The sequence below is a fragment of the Mus musculus genome, chromosome X, assembly GCF_000001635.26.
Source record: "Mus musculus strain C57BL/6J chromosome X, GRCm38.p6 C57BL/6J".
NCBI classification, from domain to species: domain Eukaryota; kingdom Metazoa; phylum Chordata; class Mammalia; order Rodentia; family Muridae; genus Mus; species Mus musculus.
In genome coordinates, this window is record NC_000086.7 from 43,060,304 (window position 1) to 43,077,531 (window position 17,228).

Here is a 17,228-nt window from a genome sequence, read left to right on the forward strand (position 1 = left end):
GGGAGGGACCCTAGATAAAATGCCCTACATTGAGGAGAGGGAATTTGTATAGTGCACCTTTAACAGGAGTTACAGAGACAAAGTTTGGAGCTGAGATGAAAGGATGGACCATGTAGAGACTGCCATATCCAGGGATCCACCCCATAATCAGCATCCAAACGCTGACACCATTGCATACACTAGCAAGATTTTATCGAAAGGACCCAGATGTAGCTGTCTCTTGTGAGACTATGCCAGGGTCTAGCAAACACAGAAGTGGATGCTCACAGTCAGCTAATGGATGGATCACAGGGCTCCCAATGGAGGAGCTAGAGAAAGAACCCAAGGAGCTAAAGGGATCTGCAACCCTATAGGTGGAACAACATTATGAACTAACCAGTACCCGGGAGCTCTTGACTCTAGCTGCATATGTATCAAAAGATGGCCTAGTCGGCCATCACTGGAAAGAGAGGCCCATTGGACACGCAAACTTTATATGCCCCAGTACAGGGGAACGCCAGGGCCAAAAAGGGCGAGTGGGTGGGTAGGGGAGTGGGGTTGGGTGGGTATGGGGGACTTTTGGTATAGCATTGGAAATGTAAATGAGCTAAATACCTAATAAAAAAATGGAAAAAAAAAAAAAGAAAGATAGGACATCAAGTGAGGGAGGGGGTTGCCATCCCACAGTCAGTATTCTAACCCATAATTCTTACCTCTGAAAGAATTGCAGGGATGGAAATGGAGAGGAGCCTGTGGAAAAGAAGTCTAGCTACAGGCCCAAAGTGGGATTCAGCTGAAGGGGAGGCCCTAAGGCCTGACACTATTATGTGAGGAGCAGGTGTGGTGGCAGTCCCAAAGGCGCCAGGGACTGCAGCTAAGTCGTATGATTTGCACCTGACTTCCTCATATAAGCCACAAACATCTTGAGAGCTGCGCAGGTGTACCAGGATACCGGTAAATCCATTTTGATGGAGATATGCCCCTGCTGCCCTGATTAGCTTAAGATGCATGCCTGGTGAGGTGGCGTGGCCTGCTGTGCGTGGATGGGAACTGAGAGTATAAAAGAGTGAGAGGCCCAGGGTTCGGGGGAGATATAAACAAGGGAGATATAAACGAGGGAGATATAAACAAGAAGAAACAGGACTGAATAAACGTGTGCAGAAGGATCCTGTTGTAGTGTCGTTCTTCCTGGCCAGTTGGGCCCGCGCAACACTATTAATGAGGCTATAAAGCACTCAAAAAAAGGGACCTAGCATGACTGTACTCTGAAAGACCCAAGAAGCAGCTTAAAGAGTCACATGCATATATTTGTACCCAACCAACAGACAGAAGGTGTTAACCCCTGTGGTTGAATTAGGGAAAAGCTGGAAGAAGCTGAGGAGGAGGACGACCCTGAGGGAAGACCAGCAGTCTCAACTAACCTGACCTTTTGAGATCTTTCAAACACTGGACCACCAAACAGACAGCATACACCAGCTAATATGAGGCCCCTCAACACACATACAGTAGGGGACTGCTGGGTCTGACTGAGTTCAGTCATAGAGGATGCACCTAACCCTCAAGAGACTGGAGGCCCGAGGGAGTTTAGAGGTCTGAGGGGGTAGATGGACATCCTTGAGGAGACAGCAGGGCAGAGGAGGTACAGGATGTGTAACAGTTTGAGGACAGACCAGGAGGGGAATAAAATCTGGAGTGAAAAAACAAAACAAAACAAAACAAAACAAAACCAACTCTGTATATAGTCCAGCTCTTAATTTCTGTCCAGAAAAGCAGCTAAAATGAATCATGAATGTTTTAGTGTCATTGCTACATTCCATGGAAATAGAATCATTTTCTCTACTTGATTCAAGTATCTAACACTCATTAGCTACAACCAGAGGATAAGATCAGTAATACAAATATTGCTTTTGGGAAGCCTACCCACTTGATATTTAAAGCAGCCCCCAACTTCAAAGCAGTAAATATCAAGTCAGCACGTATACCTCAGTGGGTCTACTAATGACAGTATAAAGCCTGCTTGCTCTCCCTCTCAAAGGCAAATTCATGTACCCTTTTGGAGAGGCCTTCCTTTACTGGTGTTAGAACCTATTTATTTGGGTTTCAATGTGAACTGAAGACTGCCAGCTCTCTAGAAGTTCTCTGGGACTCCGCACCAGATTGGGATTGCTAAAAAAACTAGCTGCATGGACCGAATTACTACCAGGCTCTTGGTCCTTCACTTGGTAGACAGCAACAATTGTTGGACTAGAGAGACCATAGCCTGCATACTTCTCTAATAAATCCCTTTTAATATATGGGTGCTTATTCTATCAGTTCTTTACCATTTATAGAACCTTGACTAGTACAGATAGTAATATCAGAATGGATTCTACAGAACATAATTATAAGAATTTTTTTTGGGGGGGAGAGGGGTTGGTTAAATATGTTTGTTAGTTTTTGAGGCAGGATCTTACTATGCTGTCTTGGCTGTCTTGGAGTTGACTCAATAATCCAGGTTGGCCTTGAATTTATAGAAATCCATCAGCCTCATTTTTTAAGTATCTGGGTTGCTTTTTTCTTTTCTTTTTTTTTATAATACCAATCTTTCTTTTTTTCTTTTTTTGTAGAACATGACTTTGATATTTTCAACTGTTAATATTGAACAAACAACATTTAAAGATATATTTCGTTGTTATCTCCTCATTTTCACTTCTGGTTTTATTATTTTGGTTACTGTCTCTGTGCCCTCTGGTTAGCCTGACTAGGGGTTAAATCTATCTTCTTGATTTTATCAGAGAACTAGCTCCTGGTTTTGTTGATACTTTGTATAGTTCTTTTTGTTTCTATTTGTTTCAGCCCTGAGTTTGATTATTTCCTCCCGTCTACTCCTCTTGGGTGTATTTGCTTCTTTTTGATCTAGAGCTTTCAGGTGTGCTGTCAAGCTGCTACTGTAAGCTCTCTTCAGTTTCTTTATGGATGCACTTAGAGCTTTGTGTTTTCCTCTTGCCACAGCTTTCATTGTGTCCAGTAAGTTTTGGTAAGATATGTCTTCATTTTCATTAAATTCTACAAAAGCCTGTAATTTCTTTATTTCTTCCTTGACCAAGTTATCATTGAGTAGACTGGACCAGAAAATAAATTCCTCTGATCAAATAATAATCAGAACACCAAATGCACTAAAAAAAGAAGGAATATTAAAATCAGTAAGAGAAAAAGGTCAAGTAATATATAAAAGCAGACCTATCAGAATTACACCAGACTTCTCACCAGAGACTATGAAAGCTAGAAGATCCTGGGCAGATGTCATACAGACCCTAAGAGAACACAAATGCCAGCCCAGGCTACTATACCCAGCAAAACTCTCAATTACCATAGATGGAGAAACGAAGATATTCCATGACAAAATCAAATTTACACAATATCTTTCCATAAATCTAGCCCTACAAAGGATAATAGATGGAAAACCCCAACACAAGGAGGGAAAACACACCCTAGAAAAAGCCAGAAAGTAATCTTTTAACAAACCCAAAAGAAGATAGCCACACAAACATAACTCCACCTCCAACAACAAAAATAACAAGAAGTAACAACCATTTTTCTTAATATCTCTTAACATCAATGGACTCAATTTTCCCCAAAAGACAGACTAACATACTGGATATGGGCCCATATACATACATAACATACAGGACTCAGCATTTTGTTGCATCCAGGAAATACAGTTTAGTTTCAAAGGCAGACACTACCTCAGAGTAAAAGTTTGGAAAAATATTTTCCAAGCAAATGGTCCCAAAAAACAAGCTGGAATAGATATTATAATATTAAACAAAATCAACTTTCAGCCAAAAGTTATCAAAAAAGATAAGGAAGGACACTCCATAGTCACCAAAGGAAAAAAAAAATCTACCAAGATGAATTCTCAATTCTGAGCATCTATGCTCCAAATGCAAGGGCACCCACATTCATAAAAGAAACTTTACTAAAGCTCAAAGGACACATCACATCCCACACAATAATAGTGGGGGAGACTTCAACACACCACTCTCAGCAATGGACAGATCATGGAAACATAAACTAAACAGAGACACAGTGAAACTAACACAAGTTATGAACCAAGTGGTTCTAACAGATATTTATAAAACATTTCACCCTAAAGCAAAGAATATACATTCTTCTTAGAACCTCATGTCCAAAACTGAAAATATAATTGGCCACAAAACAGGCGTCAACAGTTACAAGAAGATTGAAATAATCCCATGCACCCTATCAGATCACCATGGACTAAGGCTGGTCTTAAATACCAACAAAAACAACAGAAATCACACATACACATGGAAGCTGAAAAATGCTCTCTTCAATAATAACTTGGTCATGGAACTAATTTTCTAATCCACTAATACCTATATTTACTGAAGGTTACTCAGTAGCATGGAAAGCATTAAATATCCATGGTATTAAACTTATCAAGATAGATTCATTTGATTATCCTGACCTATCCATTGCAAGAAACAGCAAATTTAGTGACTCTATACTCAACACTTTTGACAATTGGTAGAAAAATAAGGAAAAGAATGGTGCTACCTGCTTGCTTCTAACATCTCTGGATAAATTGGCAAAGGATAAAATGAACTCCTTGATAAAATTAACCAACTTCTAATATCTCAGGGTACAGTAACAAATGAATGAATGCAGTGACACAATTAATTGGTTGACTCCAGATCCATACATATAGTCTAAAAGTTTATAAGTGGGCTGTGGAAGAGAATCTTGTCCTCAGCAACCATAGAGTTCAAGTTATAGAAAATCAATCCTAAGTCCCCAGTATATGAATATTTGCATACAATGAAAATTCAAGTCCCAGCCTCATAAAATGTTATTGATAGTGGTGAAATAAGTACACTGACGGGTAAGGATCCTAAAACTGAGGATGTAGAGGTGTGGGACAACCTATCTCAACATGAAGGCATTGAACTTTCTTATTCTGAAGGATTTAGCTCACTTGATCAATTCTTCACCCTTACAATAGAATACTTCTTCACTTTCATCTACTGCAGTGTTCCCCTCTCCATATTTGCCTGTGTAAATTAATCCTTCACTATCTGCTGAACTAACAGTGATGTCCTTCTGTGAAGGAGGTGGCAGGCAAGACAACCCTGATGTCATTCAGTGTCTGCCAATAGTGCTTCTAGACCTACAACCACATTCATGGATAAAGATGCTCTTAGAAGAGAGGTAAGAAATACAGTCCATGAAAATGTGTAATATACCACTAAAGAACTTAGTGAGTTTGCTAATTCATTGAAGCAAAATTCTGGGTAATATATGTAGAAATGGGTTTTAAGGCTGTGTGATAGTTGTAGTTGGGATATAAAACTGGACCAGACTGAGTTTTCTGATGTGAGAGCCCTGACTACACATTCTAGGTTTAGTATGGAAGTTTGCACAGCCAAAATTTGTCATAAGATGGCCTATTGAAAAGAAGATGAAGATGTTTGACACAGCTTGCCTAAGTCTTGACAAAGGGATTTTAAGGTTCTGGGAGACTGTGAAGCTACAGAAGGTTTGCTGGGCAAAACCTAATCCTCCACAGTGGGAGGGCCCAGAAGAGCCCTTCACTAATCCTCTAACATGAAAACTGCTGAAAGGGGCACCAGCACACTTAAAGAACTCTATGGTAATTCCTTTCTTGTGCCAGACCTTTGGGGTTGTAAATACCACAGCTCAGTTGTTTGAATTAAACGCAATGGGTTATAATTGGGCACTGGAGTAGCAGGGTTCATGTGGCAACAATGAATAACCAAGGGCAATAATAAGCACTGTTAAGGCAATGGAAGCCCAGGTAGAGCGATGTCAAAAGTGGTCTGACCCATAATGGGCAGCAGAAGCAAAGTACTTTTTATGGTCACAAATCTCATATGGAACTCTGACACTGACTAATAATGGATTGTGTTTTTAGAAATGTAATCATGAAGAAGCCTACTGTTTTACATGATTAGTATAAGCAGATACATTATTGAACAAATCCAAGAAAGGCTACATTGGATAGTGGCAATAGGAAATCTTGGCTCCTGAAACAATTTCTAGACTTGAACCTATTTGCAAACCTTAGGTACCTTGAATGAGGGGATGTCAAATGTCCTCTGAGGAAGGGCCTTGATTAAATACCTAAGAGATTTATGGTTAGTTTTCTTCAATTCTTTAAGGTTAGCTTTCTTCAGTCCTTCTGGAGAGGGACACATGTTCTTTTACATGGGCCACTCCACACTGGGAAAGGAAATGATCAGACTTTCCAGGGTCTATGGGATACTGGTTCTAGGAAAATAATTGGCACTGATTATGGGAGAGGTCCAACAGCAAATGTGGCTAATCAGTTGAAGTAGGGGTTTATGGAGATCAGATGACAGAGTTTTGGCTAAAGTCTTACTCACAGCAGGCCCAGTTAATCCCAAAAATGCATTGTGTGGTTGTTTACCTACTTCTAAAATGTATAATTGGGGTATATGTACTTAGAAGTTGACAGAATTCCTATACTGGTTTTGTGAGGATTATTATGGTTGATGAAAGCCAGTGCAAGTCACTGAAGTCCTTGCTACTAGGGAAAATAGTGAACAAAAGACAATATCACATTCCAAGAGGGCTTGCAGAAGTTAGTACTACTATCAAGGAATTGAAAGATGCAGAGGTTGTAGTTTGTATCCCATCTCCCCTTAAAACTCCTATTTGGATTGCACAGAAGACAGATGGATCATGGAGAATGGCAGTTGACTATTGAAAAATTAATCAAGTAGCGACACCAATTGCAGCTGATGTACCAGATGTAGTATCTTTACTTGAGCAGATTAACACATCTCCTGGTACATGGTATGCAGCTACTACTTTAACAAATGTCTTTTTCTTGATACCTGTCCATAAGGACCACAAGAAGCAATTTCCCTTCAGCTGGCAAGGCCAACAGTACTCTTTTACAAGTTTATCTCAAGGGCATATTAACACTCCAGCACTGTGTCATAACTTAGTTTGAAAGGATCTTGATCATCTGTCTCTCCTGAAAAATATCACACTGATCCACTATATTGATAAATTAGTCTGAGTGGACCATAAGAGCAGGACATACACACCACATTGGACTTGTTGGCAACACACATGGATTCTGAGGGTGGGAAATAAATCCAAACAAATTTCAAGGGTAGAACTTCAGGGAAATTCCCAGGAGCCCACTGTGTGGGGCATAGATATGCCATATAAAACTAAAGTATACATTATTGTATCTGACCATTCCCACCTTCAAAAGGAAGGCTTATTTGGACTGCAGAAGCATCATATTCCTTACTAGAATATGTTATGTCATCCTATATATAAAGTGAGTTGGAAAGCCACCAGCTTTAAATGGAGTCTGGAATAGGAGAAGAGTCTTCAGTATACCAAGACTTCTGTGTAGGCTGCACTTTTTAAAAAATATTTTTATTAGGTATTTTCCTCATTTACATTTCCAATGCTATCCCAAAAGTCCCCCATACCCTCCCCCCCCCACACCCCTACCCACTCACTCCCATTTTTTGGCCCTGGCCCCTGTACTGGGGCATATAAAGTTTGCAAGTCCAATGGACCTCTCTTTCCAGTGATGGCTGACTAGGCCATCTTTTGATACATATGCAGCTAGAGTCAAGAGCTCTGGGGTACTTGTTAATTCATAATGTTGTTCCACCTATAAGGTTGCAGATCCCTTTAGCTCCTTGGGTACTTTCTCTAGCTCCTCCATTGGGGGCCCTGTGATCCATCCAATAGCTGACTGTGAGCATCCACTTCTGTGTTTGGTAGGCCCTGGCATAGTCTCACAAGAGACATAGGCTGCACTTCTACTGAGACAATATGATTCCAGAGACCTGATGGTATCAGTGGCTGCAAGGAAGGTTGCCTGGAGTCATTTGCACTTCTATATAGATGAATCACAAAGTAAACCCTAGAAATTTAGCATCAAAACTCTACCATTATCTATAGACAACTATTCTTTTGAAAGACAGCTTTTGGCCTGCTATTGGGCCTTAGTGTAAAGTGAATATTTGATAATGAGACACCAAGGTGTCAGGCAACTGGGGCTGCCTATAGTAATCTAGATATTATTTAACCCCATAAGTTATAAATTAGGACGTACACAGCAGCAATCTATTATCAAATGGAAGTGGAATATATGTGATCTGGCCAGAGTAGTTCCTGAGGGCACAAGCAAATTATACAAAGAAGTTGCCTAAATACTTATGGTTTTTACTCCCATTAAAATTCTTTCTACTCCCAATCATGCGCCCATGGCCTCTTGAAGTATTCCTTATGGACATTTTACTGAGGAAGAATGAGGGCCTTTTTAAAATAAATATTATTTCATGTGCAGTGGTGTTTTGACTGCATGTATGTCTGTGTGAGAGTGTCGAGTCCTCTGGAACTGGAGTTACAGACAGTAGTGTGTTGCCATGTGGGTGGTGAGCATTGAATTAGGTTCCTCTGAAAGAGCAAGTAGTGCTTTTAGTCACGGAATCATCTCTTTAGCAATTATGGACTTTTGAACTGATGGTTCTCTTTCTGCATGCTATGCGAGAACTACTGAGAAACGGAAAGCTGCATTATTTACAAACCTTCTGATACAACCCTGAAAGACACCAGTGAAGGGAAATCTTCATAAGTAGGTAGAACTTTGGGCATTATACAAGGTAATGCATTTTTCTTGGATGGAGAAATGACCATATGTCTTGTTGTTTGATTCATGAGTTTTACCCAATGGATTGGTTGGATGGTCAGGGATTTAGAAAGAGCATGATTAGAAAATTGGTGAGGAAAAATACCCTGGGAATAAGCACTTAACTAGGTCTTTTCAAATGGGCAAAGAATGTGAAGATGCTTGTCTATTCATGTAAATGTTCGTCAGAAAGTGACTTCAGTAGAGGTAAAAAACTACTGATAGGATGGCCCATCTTGTTGATAGGCAGAGTCTTTCACAGTCATTCACTGTTATTTTCTACTAAGCCCATTACCAGAGTGGCTATTATAGCAGAAATAGAATTTGTGCACAGGCTCAACAAATGCACTTATACTAACCTAGGTAAACTGGTTACAGATGCTGTTAAGTGCCAGATCTGCCAACAGCAGAGACTAACACTGAGCTCCTAATATGATACAATTCCCAAGGGTGACCAGCCAGTTATCAAGTAGCAGGTTAACTACACTGGCCTACTTCCTATGTGGAAAGGACAATGTTTTGTCCTTACTGAAATTGATACTTATCTTGTTTACAGATTTGCCTTTTTTATACCTGATGTTTCTGAAAAAAAAAAAAAACCTACCATATACAAACTCACAGAATGTCTTAGTCACTGTTATGGTAGTCTATACAAAATTTCCTCTGACTAAAAAACCCACTTAATATGCAGAGTAATGTTATAATGGATCTACTCTCAATGGAAATCACTAGTATTATGTTTTCCACCATCCTGAAACCAGCTGACGTCATAGAAAGGGAGATGACATTTAAAGACAGTTTTAATTAGATGGCAGTAACTCAGAAGGCTGAAGGCAGGTTCTGTAAAACATATTATATGATTTGAATCTATAGTAATATTCTCCCATACCCAGGATTCACTGGTCCAGGAATGAAGTAGTATAAATGGAAATGGTTCCATTCACTATCACCCCTAGTGACCCAGTAGGAAAATTTTTGCTTCCTGTTCGCACAAACACAATTTCTCCTGACATAGAACTTTTGGTTCCAGATGGAGAATGCTCTGTGCTTGTTAGAGGCAAAGTTGCTAGAAGACAACAATCATTCCATTAAGATGAGAGCTCAGATTACCAACTGGCTCCTTTGGACTTATGATGACCATTAGCCAACAGGTTAAGATAGGAGTAACAGTATGTTAAGAGGTGATTGGTCCAGAATACCAGGGACAAATTGCTACACTTCTCCATAAAGGAGGTTAGACAGATTATACCTGGAATGCAAGAGATCCAGTGGGGTCTCTCATGTTGTTACCATGTCCTGTGGTTAAAGTTAATGTGAAACTACAACAACTCAGTTCAAGCAAGATGACAAAGGGCACAGATCCTTCAGGAATAAAACTATGGGTCACTCTTCCTAGAAAAGAACTAAGATTAGCTGAGTTGGTTGATGAGGTTGAAAAAAATACAGAAAGAGTAGTAGAAAAAAGAAGTTATAAATACCAGCTCATGTCATGTGACCAGTTGTAGAAATACCTGAGTGTTTTTGTTTCCATTTGGAAATTAAGCATAATTAAGGAGATGTGCTGGTATGAAACTTAGCAAGGGGTGCACAAGAGACATGTAATCTTAGTTTTCTACTCGACTACATCTAGAATCAACTAAAATCCAAACAGTTCAGCACAACTGTGAAGGGCTTTCCTGATTGGATCATCTGAGTTGGGAAGACCAACCTTAAATCTAGGCCATGTCTTCTAGTGACAGGGCACATAAAAAAACATGGAAGAAAGAAGCTTTTGATTTTGGTCTTCTTGCCTTAAGTCTCACTGGTAAATTCACTAATACTGTAGCTGAGGCATTCCTTCACTGGTATTAATGCCTACTTCTTCAGGACTCCAACATAGACTGAAGAGTCACAGCTCTCTAGGACTCTAGGACTCCAGTACCAGATTGAGACTGCTGAGACAGGGTTAACAACTAACTACCAGATTTCTGGCCTTTGAGTCAAGAGATAATCTTTGTTGGAATAGCCATATAACAGCCAATATACAATTCTAAATCCCATGTATAACAGATGGATATTCATTATATAAGCTCAGTTCCTTTAGAGAACATTGACTAATACAAAATAGTATTGTCATATTATACAAATTGATGAAGATATCATTTGTTAGAGGCAAAGTTGCACATTAGGTGACCATAGGCCTCACTCAATGCAGCATTTCTATCCTTCAAAGAGTGGCACAAGATCATAAATAATTCATGAAAATATTTATCTCTTACTTTAATCCCCTCACTCAAAACATGACGTGATTCTCATTTATTGACTCTGTAATTATACTCTAGATCCTGTGGCTAGGTATTGAAGCTATAATGGAGAATAAGACAGACCACACTTCTATCTAATCTGGTGCTTACCTACCCCTTTTGGTAGGTATGAAAATCTAGGACTCTATGACTTAGACACATGACAAATGTTTGAAATGGACAGTGAGAAGGCTATACTGAAGGAAGCATGATACCAAATTGTCATTCAGGTACCAGGAGTAAGCTAAAAATTAAATCTGCCTTTTTGCTTAATAGAAAATTAAGTAGTAATAAATGTTAAAGGATTGTCTTAGGACAAGTGGGAAGGATTTAAAAACAAATGATATTCTGATAGTTCTGTGCAAACCTATAAAATATACTTATTTTTATTACCTGTTAGTTTCCCTTCCTGCTTCAAATATTCCAGTAGTGAAGTTGAGTTTAGCAAAAATTCAAGATTTTGTAACATGTTATAGAATTAAATTAGATTTAGAACAATAAAACGGGGTTAGCAGTACTAAAATATTTTTTAATGCTTGGTCTATGGATGAAATGAAAGAAATCAGTCTTCTTAGGCAAAATTCAGGAAATCCAAGTAGAAAAACAAAGTGCCACTAAGTCATACTGTCTACTTGTGGGATGGACAGAATTGTAAGCATCTTTGATGCCACTTCTTAGATTCTTTTATGGTTGTATAACTCACCCAGATTAACAACTTCCCTTACTTAAGCTTGTATTTCTCATTCACAGCAGTGAGGCTTATCTTATCCTAAACTTTCACATAATATTATGTCCATAGCATCATCAATAATTGAAAAAAAAACAGAAAGTATAGGAAGGCAGAAACAAAATAAAATGTCACCAACACTAGTTGTATCACAGGGATAAGATGGCATGGAATCTGAAACCTATAAATAAAAAATATTTTAAGCATTTTTATGTTTCAAATATAGAATGTATAAATTCAAGTTAATGAGTTAATGAGCTAGATACCCTGCTAGGCATGCTTTCATGAATGGATGATATCAGTGGGAAATAAATAGCTCCCATTTGCATGCAAACACAATGTTAAATGAGTTGAAAATGATTTTTTTCTTTGAATTAACATGCATTTGTGGGAAAAAAGAAAAGCATTCACATCCTCAAGTTTTCTCCAAAAAAGTATTAAATACAGGTGATTCCTAGTTAGTATCAATAATGAGCAATGCCCCCTTACTGAAGAGTGACAAAAAGAAAAACTTCATAAAATGATGAACAATCATATGATTTTTCCCCTTTGACCTTTTTGAGTTATTTGCAATTGACGACATGAATAAAATGTGATTGCAAAGCCAAGGTAGAAGCATCTGGAGAAAGGGTGGAGTCATCTGCCAGAGAACACTAGGAAGTTATGAAAGCATCAGCTAGATACCATGTTAAAGCGAAAGCCATTCTAAATTCAAAACAAAATAACAGCAAAACAACAACAACGACAAGACAAATGAGTGTTGCCCCTCTGCTTCTCTTCATAAGTGAAAAAAGAGACAAGTAAGGCAGTATGTGACCACTAGAATAATCTCTGACAATTCCATTGTTCGGCCTTATGAGTTATTTGTCAGTCTGTCAGGGTCTATTTGTGGATGGGGCACCTGTCATGATTGATTGAGGTAAAAACAACTTGTCCTTCTAATATTTGGAAACACTTGCCTTGAGCCGAATCAGCTGGAGCCTCCATGTCACAACAAACAGGAGAGAATTTAAAACCTGTAATATTAAATGTTTTATTAATTAATCTTTGCCCATGGTGCCTGAGATTCTTAAAATTTCAACATGAACTCTTTATAAAGTATTTAAAAATATTTAACAGCATTAATGAAAAAAACTCTATGTACCCTAATATTCCTCCATTAAAACCAAGATTTGGTAGTATTGAGTCATTAAAAAAATCAATTTTACTTAATTCTACAATTTTCAACACTCCTAAAAGAAACCTCCCATTGACAATCATATAGAGATAGAAAAATGATAAAGTCTAGAATGGAAAATTCTTTAATGGTGGATGTTTCAACTGAATGTACTTAACTGTAATTCTTTATGTGAGGGTTTATAAGCAGCCTGGCAGAGATGAAGATATTACAAAGAGGATATTGTGTCTTTCAATCTGACTCTCAACTACTGAAACAATGGAAACTCATGCTGGAAAAAGGAACAGGCACCGACCAGAGTCTGAACTTTTGTCTCCCAGAAAGTGATTTCAAACAGTTCGGAGGATCGGCCAATAGCGGAGAATATGATCTTTACATTTAAATTCTATTCAGACAGGTATATATTGAATATGGAGTATATTTTCTACTATCCATTTTTCCCTCAATGCAGCTCTCTATGTCCCTTTGTTCCCCTAAAAAAATGTATTTCCATTTTCATTTAATATGTACATACATAATTTTATGTGATTGTATAAAATCTAGGAAGCTCAAAGGAGAGAAAACACAGTATTTGTCATTTTGAAATGAGTTGAATTCACATATTCTAGCATGAGTGTGGATGATAAAGAACTCATATCAAAATTTGACAAAGAAACTGATGGATAGACTAGATTAATTTGATTAATATTCATTTAATGTGTCTATTATGAAATTACTTTTTTGGTTAGAGGCAGAAGAACATATATTCAATAAGCCAACCCTTTCCTCAAAACTCAAAAAGAGAAAACATTTCATTTTCTAAAATGTATAAGGAAATAATGTATAATTACAACGTAATGATATTGCTGTTAGTACTTATTGTCAGGCAAATGACTGGTGTCTTTAAAATAATTGTGTTTGTGAAATAATTTCATTCTAATGTGGTTAATGTGAATCTGTTTATAAACTCAGCAAGTTAATTTGGATCAAAATAGAGAGTCCCTACAGAGAATATGCATGCTATATAATTGTTCATCTCCTTGTTCATACACCGATGTAAAGCTAAAATACATGAAATGAGTACTTCCTATAATAAATCCCACTGGGGTAGCTCTGGAAAATAAAAATGAAAATAAAAGGTGAGTAATGAATAAGACATTCACAATATTGCTGACTACATGAGATAATTTCTCTTGAGGGTTCCCCAGAAATGAAGACTATTTTGTGTCGTTATAAATAAATGTGTCTATTTGCTAGATACTTAAGTACCCTCCTTGTTCCTGGGACCCTGCTATCTTGTATTTGTACTCTGCATACTAAATGAAAGATGGGCCAATACCAGAAGTGATAGCAAAGCAAAACTGCAGATGTAGTTTTCTTACCATTTTCCCCATCAGACTTCCGTTCATGATCAGTGTCGGTCAAGGACAGTGCAGAGTTGGCCCTACTGGACAGACAGGAACTGTGTTCTGATTTCATGCCTCTTATCCACATTCTGAGTGCATGGTCAGGTGATGCAGCTCCTTCTGTCTCTGTATCTACATCAGATCCCATCTCCAGCTGGTAGCCATGTCGAGAAACACTGTGCATGTCTGTGTGGTAGCCGGAGCACAAAGTAGGAGGTGTTTCACAGAATTCTATCTCTGGAAAGGAAAAAAGTTCAGACCAAATATATATATATATATAAGTATATTCAAAAAACCCATTAACTTTCACTTTTCTATCCTCATGTTTCCCCTTCCCCATTGCTAGTAATTATGAGTTTTTGCAAAGTTAAAATTCTGGCCTTTTATTTATCGTAGTTAGGAGTCTGTGCTTATTTTGCACTCCTGATACTTAAAATTATGCTCCTGTTGATCCTTACAAGGTTCTAGGGGAAAAATGCATTCTCAAAATAGCTTATAGCTACAATTTTTGGTTGCACAAAATATAATGAAATAAGCGAATACAATAAGTATAAAGTGTAGAGAGATGTCCTCTAAAGCAATTTCTTTTCTAGAACAAATATGTGATCTACACAGCACACCTATGCTTAAAATAACAAAATGATTTGTTTTTCTGAGTATGTCATATATATTATATGTAATCTAATAAGTAATATAAAACTGAGAAAAACAATACATTCAAATAGATTTTTCAAATATGCTAAACTCTAAAATTACAAGCAACTAATGTTATTTTCACTATTTCCAAATGAGTTTAAGGCATACTTTTGCCAATTATTTTGTTTCGTTTTGAAGCTGGAGGAGGCTTGTATTATAGCTTAAATGACAAATTCCAGGGTGCACAAGCTATAACACCAAACAGCCTGGAGGAGAAGAAAGAAGAGGAAGAGGAAGAAGAGGAGGAGGAAGAAAAAAGCCATGCCCTTTGACTTAAACCTACAGGGACTGCCACAAGGCGAGCAGGAAAACTTTAGAGAAAGAATAATGAAGCTCAAAGTGTTAGGGTCAACAGAACAGAGATAGAAAAAAAAAAGTTATGGCTTTTTGGATAATTCAGAAAAGAAGGTTGACTTAGGAAACTGGTTGGCTGTAGTTCTAGAACAGACTGAGAAGGTGGATAAGGAGAGAAAGCACATTATCTTAGTTAAGGGATATTTATTTATTTATTTTATTTATTTATTTTTTGCTCTTTACATAACCAGAGAAGAAAATCATACAGTTTAAGTATTGCACCATGGCAGTGCTTCATGGTTTCCATTTTCTCCCTATCCTTCCAAATTTTAGAAATTTAAACAGAATCTTAGTAATCATGTCATTTTGCACCTAAGCCTCAAGAGACTGGAGGCCCCAGGGAATTTAGAGGTCTGGTGGGGTTGGGGGGTGGGGAAGGGGGAGTAGGAAGGAGATATGGGATGTGGAGCAGTTGGAGGGTGAACCAGGAAGGGAATAAAATCTGGAGTTTAAAAGAAAAGAAAAAGGAAAAGTATATACTGAATATTAAATGTTCATCTTCCAAAAAAGATATAAATAGTTGAGAAAATAAAATCTAGAATACTGATGCCATTTTTCCACGAGCCTACATCAAAAAGCAAAAACCTCTGGGTTTATTTATTTATTTATTTATTTGGCTTCAATACCCTAGGTGAGCATTATTTCTGCTAGACACCAGTGAAGCCCCAGTAACCTACTGCATGAATATCTGGCATTCTGTCTTAAAGTCAATTTATATTCAATTATGGCAAGGTGTCAAAAAAGGGGAAAGATGCTTTAACAATCCCTAATAATTTAATGAAAAATGACCATATGCCAAGACATATCATCTGAAATGTCCATGTAATTCTAAGATAAGTTAATCTGAGGATGTAGTACACTATATAGGATTTTCTCAGACTGACATCAGAGACAGGGTATGTCAATTGGCCCGGAAAGGGCTTAACTGACTGCATCTAATCCATAGCACATATCAATAAAATGCAAACTCTAACATGAATTCAATTCTTTGAATACAGAAAATGTTTGATCGTATACCATGTACTAGAGAAAATTCAGAATTCCAATTTATTTGTCATAGTAACTATTTCTTGGATGCAAACAAAGCTTACTAAATACAGGTTTTAGAAGCCAATGGTAATGCTTGTTTAGTGGTTGTTATATTCCTAGGACTGTGCTTTGCAAAACTGGTATTGCAGACAAATAAGTCTGCTATAACATATGAGGAAAGTCAATAACAATTAACCCTTGAAGAGTTAGAGATTACTTCACAGAATACTATTTTATGATTTCAATGATTAGTTTCTTTTAAAAATAATTGCAGTTTTCTACTAGAATCTATGTCAAGTCAAAAGAAATGTTATTTTAAAGATATGTATGTAGGGTTTCATTTATCAAACACTAAATCTTATTGAATTATGCTTTTTTTCTGAAATAAAGTTTAAAAGTTCATTCTACTCAAAGCAAATCTTAGAAACTTTGGAATAGTTATATGCTAATTTCAGTATGATTCTTTATTGAAAATTACAATGGTGGTGCCTCCACCCATGTGCTAATAAACACATCAGCCTATAGCTGTAAGAAAAGAACATTACGTAGTTATTTAAACATGATTTTGTACCTTCCCCAAGAATACCAGTTCTCAAACTTGCCTGCCCCAGAATCACCTGAAAGGCTTGTTAAAACATAGATTGCTTACCTTCACTCCCACCTTACCCTTTGGCTTAATGTCTAAAACAGCTGGTATGTAGTTGGATTACAGTTTGCAATTAAAAGGCCTTTAAGGTGAGGCTTATAGTCATCATAGGAAACATAGTTTGAAAATTTCTGCCCTAGAGTTTTCTCTGAAATGGGTGAAGGAGGGCAGTGAATTTACAACCATGCCACTACCACAGATTTTTGTAGTGCCTGCTTGAATTCTGGAGACAAAGAAATAAAATAT

At 37.6% G+C, this 17,228-nt stretch overlaps 1 protein-coding gene across 8 annotated transcripts in view; it reads right to left on the reverse strand.

Annotated features, from left to right (window-relative positions):
• The window catches only part of Tenm1 (teneurin transmembrane protein 1), a 901,303-nt gene that overhangs the window by 532,438 nt on the left and 351,637 nt on the right, over nt 1–17,228 (reverse strand). For all 8 annotated transcript variants that reach the window (XM_011251006.3, XM_006541491.4, XM_006541492.4 and 5 more), the window contains 2 exons: nt 14,234–14,494; nt 12,655–12,711 (listed from right to left, as the gene is read on the reverse strand). In XM_011251006.3, coding sequence (XP_011249308.1) covers nt 12,655–12,711; nt 14,234–14,494 — 318 coding nt within the window. The remainder of the gene's footprint in view (nt 1–12,654; nt 12,712–14,233; nt 14,495–17,228) is intronic.